This window comes from Belonocnema kinseyi, chromosome 4, assembly GCF_010883055.1.
Source record: "Belonocnema kinseyi isolate 2016_QV_RU_SX_M_011 chromosome 4, B_treatae_v1, whole genome shotgun sequence".
Classification (NCBI taxonomy): Eukaryota; Metazoa; Arthropoda; class Insecta; order Hymenoptera; family Cynipidae; genus Belonocnema; species Belonocnema kinseyi.
Window position 1 is genome coordinate 38286490 of NC_046660.1, and position 6495 is coordinate 38292984.

The following is a 6495-nucleotide window of genomic DNA, read 5'->3' on the forward strand; positions in this document are numbered from 1 at the left end:
TAGAGCTCCAAGGAGATTATGTTGAAAAATAAAAAAAATTTACCCAAAAAAAATTGTTTTTATACTTCATTCTAAGGACTTATTGAACTACCCTCGTACATTGGAATACTGAGATTATTTCAGCATCCTGGGATCACTAAAAAATCACTTGAACTTCTTCGCATTACAAACTTATTACTTCGGAGTACTGGGAATACTTCCGAATACGGGGATTACTCCGGCATGCTGGGATGACTCGCAATTACTTGAAATTCTCCGGATGGCAAGTGGATGAACTCGAATTACAAGTGGAATACTACGAAATAATGGGATGACTCGAAATTACTTTAGTTTCCCTGGATTACAAGTGGATTACTTCAGAATACTTGGAATACTTCGGGGTACCGGGAATACTTCGAAATAGTGAAATTATTTTGAATTCCTTAATTACCCCGAATAATACTAGATAATGCGAATTACAAGTTCAGATAATCGAGTATTCCAGCGTATTGCCAGAGTGATACCCCCTCGTCTCCGTAGAGGCTATAATTATTAATGATTTTCTAAGTCAATTATTATTTACCCGTCTTTTCGATTGCATCTTGTACAACATTTTCTTGCATCTGACCCTCTGTAAGTAAAATAGAAATAATTTTTTTAAACTTCAAAGCAGCCTTAATTTTAAAATCCTATCAAAATTTGAATGATAATCTTACTAATTTTATCCTTAAAATATACATACGGAAAAATCTGTGAAATCTTTCATAACATTAAAAAAAATTTAATAAATAATTAGTTGAAACATCAATGTTATAGAATTATTTTTGAAGAAGATAATAATAATTTAAAGTAAATTTAAGTTATTTTAAATCCATTTTTCACTATCATAGACAGTCCATTCTTTCATTTAAATAATTTTATTCAAATCAGAATCCTTGAAGCCAAATAAATATCATGTTATCACGTTTGTAAATACAAAATTATATATTTTATCATAAAATATTTTACTGTAAACTTAATTTTTATATTTTTTACTTACTCATTGCATTTTTTATTTTTGATGAAAGACTGACACTTGTTTTACACACAGCACAAGGAACAAGTTCTAACAAAATGAACAGAAAACTTGATTCTAGTAACTTCCTATTCAGATATCCATTTGCTACTCATAGATGTAGACTAGACCGGTTCATTTGACAACTTCCTTTCCTGATTAAATTTTAATATCTAGCAAAATTTCAAAATAATTTTTAATCAGTTGTAAGCTTGTAGAGAATAACGAGACGGAACATTTTTTCTTTTTCTGTTTTTTCATCAGACAAGTATATTTAATAATAAGCTTGAAAAGCTTTAAATTATTCCCTGAATTTAATTAATTTTTAAGAAATAAATTGCCGTAACAATTCCTAGTCAGGCATTTTTTGCTCACTATTACAGGAATACTTTTGGAAATTTTTAGTTCGATTAATTAGAAATTGGCAGAAATACCAATTCTATCAGTGACGAGTACGCCCGATTTCCGCAGATTTTTTATGAATCGATCTGAAAATTTTCGAAAATCTCCTATTAAAAGTGAGGAACAAATGTCTCACTGGAAGTTGTTTCAACTTTAAAATTCCCTCGCTGCTTTTTGTCCGCGAAACTGAAAAAACGGGGTTACTGATTTGTCTCAATTTTCAATTAAATATTATTAAACAATAAGCGATTTTCAATTTTTTCTTTAGTTTGTAGGAATTGCTAGGATATATTTCGTGTGAAGATCAAAGTTTCAAAAGTTTCAATAATATTTTCTCAAATTAGTATTTCTTTTCAATAGTTGAATTTGGGGAATTAATTTTTTCATTTTTTCATTTTGCGACTTTTAAATTTTCCATCCAGCAAGACATTTGGTCACTACATTCAGGGATTTCCGCGCGCTCGGTGAGTTATTCGATCCGGACGTTCAATTTGTCAGATGTAAAACCTAAATTCGGCGATACGTATTTTTTCCAAGGTGCCAACAAACAAATTTCAATGACATTATGAGTATTGACATTTTGTGTTTTGTTTTTCCGGAAAAATTAAAAAAGGTTGAAAATTATTAAAAAACGGCGATTTTTCTGAAACCATTAAAAGTCGATTTCCTCAAAATGAGCTACTTTCATAAGGAAAATATTTTGTAAAATTTATACAGGCTAAATAAAGTTTGCGGCTTAACAAATTTTTTTAATGAAATTAAATTTTTGCCTTTTCCTTTCAAGTAACGACAGATAAGAAAAAAAATTTCATAAGAGCTTTCAGGCCTAAAAAAGTTATATGAAAAATATTTTTACTCTTTTTAGATATCTTGAATCGTTTGCGAAAAAATACAAAAATTGCATTTTTAGTAACAAAAAAATACTCCTGAAAATATTTTTTCTTATCTCTCAAAATTTGGAAACATAAAAAATGTCTAGAAACCCCCACCTTTTTTCTTCTTTCCAATATTTTTTAAAAGAATCTAGATTCTGGAATTGAATTAATAGAACCCAAGAAGAGAATAGAACTATTTTTAGTTGAAAATTCAACTTTTGAAAAAGATGCATTATGCTGGCTTAGAAATTCAAAAATTTTCTTAAAATTGAATTTTTTTATTTAGAATTAAAATTGTTGTGTTGGAATATAAAAAATACGACATTTTTTGAAGAGAATTGATCTTTTTGCTAAAAACTATACTTTAAATTATTTTAAGTTTTTTTAAAAAGTGTTTTTAAATATTTCGTTTTTGGTTAAAAACTGACATTTCTAATTTAAAAAATAAATTTTTTTTAGTCTACTATTCAATTATTTGGTTAAAAAATTCATATCTTCTGTTCAAAATTAATATTTTTTGTAGAAATTTAATGTACTATTTGGTTTAAAATTAATTTATTTTGGTTGAGAATTCAACTATTTTGTTCAAAATGCTATTTTTGGTTGAATTCCAATAGCTTTAGTTTAAAATTAAAATATTTTTTGTTCGAAATTCAACTATTTGGTTAAAAGTTTAACTACTTTGTAAAAAAGTAGTTTTTTAACTGAAAGTTGCGGTTGAAAATCGACATTTTTATTAAAAATTGATAATTTTTAGTTGAATATTTAGTCTGTCTGATTCAAGTACTTGGTTAAACATTCAAATATTTCGTTCGAAATTAATATATTTTTATTGAGAATTCAACTATCTTTGATACCAAATTTTTTAAATTTTGGTTCTTAAAATATCATGAATATTAGCTTTTTGTTGAGAATTCATGTTATTTGGCTAAAAATTCAACTACTTGGTTGAAAGTTGAACTACTATGTAAAATTTCTATTCTTGTCTAAAGATTAATCTGTTTGATCAAAAATTTAACTATTCTGTTGAAATTTGAAAATTAGTTTTTCACTATCGTTGAAAATGTATCTACTTGGTTAAAAATTCATCTTACTGGTTTAAAATTCTACCATTTGGTTCAAAATTAACTTTTTTAATTCAAAATTCATCACTTTTGTTAAAAATTTAATTATTTTGTTGAGAACTCAAATATTTGGTTCAAAATTCATGTATTTCTTAAAAATTAATTTTTTTTCTTAAAGATTTATCTCTTAGGTTGAAAATTAAACTATTTCGTTGAAAAATAATTTTTAAGTGAAAATTTAATTATCTAATTTCTGATAAAAAATCGGCATTTTTAAATAAAAATTGACCTTCTTTAGTTGAAAATTCATCATTTTCGGTAGAGAATTAACCTTCTTAGTTTGAAATTAACCTTTTTAATTGAAAATTCGTCCTTTCTAGCTGAATGAACAGCCTCAGTTCTCTTAGATATAAGTAATCTTTCTTCTCATTGTCTGAAATTCATCTCTTTCGTTAAAAATACTTTTTTTTTGCTGAAAATTATTTTTTTTTACTGAAAATTTAACTCTTCATTTTCAGTCGGAAATGTATCTTCTTTCGTTTAAAAGTCAAGTATTTTATTTAAAATTCGTCTTTTTTACTGAGATATTAATCTTTTTGTTGTAAAAGTCAACTATTTGATTGGAAAATTGATTAATTTGTTGAAATCAACGAAGTTCGAAATTTAAAACATTTTAGGGCCTGATTACATTCATATTCATTCGAAGATATCAGGTAATAAATATGTATAAAAAAAAGTTTTTTAATATTCCTGACCCCTGTGCGGAAAACTCACCCCTGAATAGTAAGAAATTCTAATAACTTCCTGTTATTTTAGAACATATTAAATTGAGGTAAAAAATTCACCACGATATACTTTGAAAATTTTTATCAGAGAACTTGGAATATAATATAATTCGAAATTCGAATTAAAAGTGTTAGTTAATTAGATATGTTTCTTTTCCCTAAATTATAAATTTTGAACACTGGATCGCCAACTCAAAACTACAAAAACATGAAAATCTTTAAAGCGTAGTAATTTGGGTTAACAGAAGGATAATTTATTTCATTTTTTCAACATTTTTTAATAGTAAAGCGGAAGATTATGCCGACAATTTCTAAATTTGTTTTATCCTACAGTATTCATCAACCGAAAGGCCCTAAAACATTTTTATTAACTTTTACATTTACGTAAATTTTGAAATACAGTTACAATTCAATTTGAAAATAATCAAAAATAAAATGTTTTAAACTAGTTTTGAAAATATTTTTTTTAAAGTAAAACTCTTAAAACTTAACATTTTTGAACGTATATAAAGTATAATTACTTTTACAATTTCATAATTTCAGTCTTTGCAGTGAACAGGAAACTCCTTAAAAATCTTTAAAATTTTCTTAAAGGTATATGTTCAATTTATTAAAATTATTAATTTTTACGCTATTATTATTATTTATTTAAATATATTAAAAGTTTCTTGGAATATTTTCAAATTCTTTTAAATCCTCAGAAGTCCCTTGAAACTTTTGAAAGCTCTTTAAAATTCCTTGAAAGTTTTAAAAATACTTGAAAATCTTCGGAATTCTTTGGAATACCTTCAAGTTATTAAAATAAATTTGAAATTCCTTAGTTTATTCTCAAATTACTTAAAATATTTCAAATCCTTTACAATATTTTAAAACCACTTAAAACTTTTTTAATCTCTTGAAGAATTCTTGTGATAATTTAAAATGCTTTAAATTATTTCGAAAACTTTAAAATTCATTTAAATTACTGAAAACAAATGAGACATTCTTGGAATTTTTTAAACATCCTAAAATATATCAAATTCTTTTAAATCCCAATTTACTTAAATCGAATGAAAATTATTTAGAATGTTGTTAAATATGTACCCTAAAATATTTAAAATCGTTAACAGTTCTTTAAAATTCCTTGCAATTTTTTAAAACTTTTGCAAATTGCATGAAATTTTTTTTAATATCCTAAAATGTTTCAAATACTCTTAAATATAAAAAACTCCTAGTATTTTTTTTAAATATCCTAAAATCTTCTAGATCCTATCAAACCGTTCCACATCATTTGAAATTTTAGGACATTGATTAAAACCCTATGAAAATTTGTTCAAATTATTTTAAATCATTCAAATCCTTGGAAATTGCTTGACATTTTCTTAATATTTTAAAATGCCTTGAAATCTTTTTAAATTATCGACCCTGAAATATGTCACAGTCTTGAAATTTTTCGAAGTTCTTGAAAATTCCTTGGAAGTTATCAAAACACTCTAAAATCTTTAAAATAATGTTTAATGCCATAAAATCATTGAAATTTATTAAAAACTGCTTAGATTTTTTAAACAACTTAAAATTTTCAAATTATTTGAAATCTTATGAATTCGATGGAACTTTTAAAAATACCATGAAATCTTTTAGATCCTTTCAAACACATTTAAATTATTGATATCTGTTAGAAATTTCTTGGAATATTTATAAATACGCTCAAATATTCTAAACTAATTCAGAAAGATTAAAAAATAAGTACCGCCCTGATTCTTCTTTTCAACTAGTTAAAATATTTCTTACAAAAATTCCCTGACTTTTGCATTTTTTTCAAAGTCCCTGACTTTTTTCAGACGAAAAAATTCCCTGATTTCCAGGCTTTCCCTGGCAAAATAAAATCCCTTTCTGGCAAAATAAAATTATTGTTAAATATTTATTTGTGTACATTTTTGAATGGCTAATATATAAAAATTTACCAATTATAACTGAAACATAAAAATAAAACGAAATAAATTTACGTGAGATAAATCCTTTTTTAACCAAGCTTTCTTTGTCTCAGCTATAAATGATTCTCCATTCTTAAAAGTAGAAAATTTCAAATTTGGGATAAAATCGTTTTCCATTTGACCCTCATGGTATAATATTCCTAAATTCATCTGAATTTCGATTAAATTTCGCACTGACCTAAAAAAATATTTTTAAATTAAAAATATCACATTTAAAACAACAACAAATTTAAAAAAAAATTGTGCTGCAAATGTATTGCCTCGGCCTAAAAAATTATGAGTAAAAATCCAGAAAAGCAAAATATAAAAAAAATTATTTTGCTTACATGAATCCTTGCAGTTTGTACCGTTTCTTTGAAAAAT

The 6495-nt window shown here is 25.2% G+C and overlaps 1 protein-coding gene across 2 annotated transcripts in view; it reads right to left on the reverse strand.

Annotated features, from left to right (window-relative positions):
* The window catches only part of LOC117171261 (synaptic vesicle glycoprotein 2B-like), a 23176-nt gene extending 22108 nt beyond the window's left edge, over positions 1–1068 (reverse strand). Inside the window, exons 1-2 of one of the 2 annotated variants that reach the window (XM_033358389.1) lie at positions 1019–1068; positions 563–610 (exon numbers count right to left, since the gene is read on the reverse strand). In XM_033358389.1, the coding sequence (XP_033214280.1) occupies positions 563–610; positions 1019–1022 (52 nt within the window). In that variant the 5' untranslated portion in view covers positions 1023–1068. The remainder of the gene's footprint in view (positions 1–562; positions 611–1018) is intronic. The other variant, XM_033358390.1, reaches the window with a different exon arrangement.
* Positions 1069–6495: the final 5427 nt, after the last annotated feature.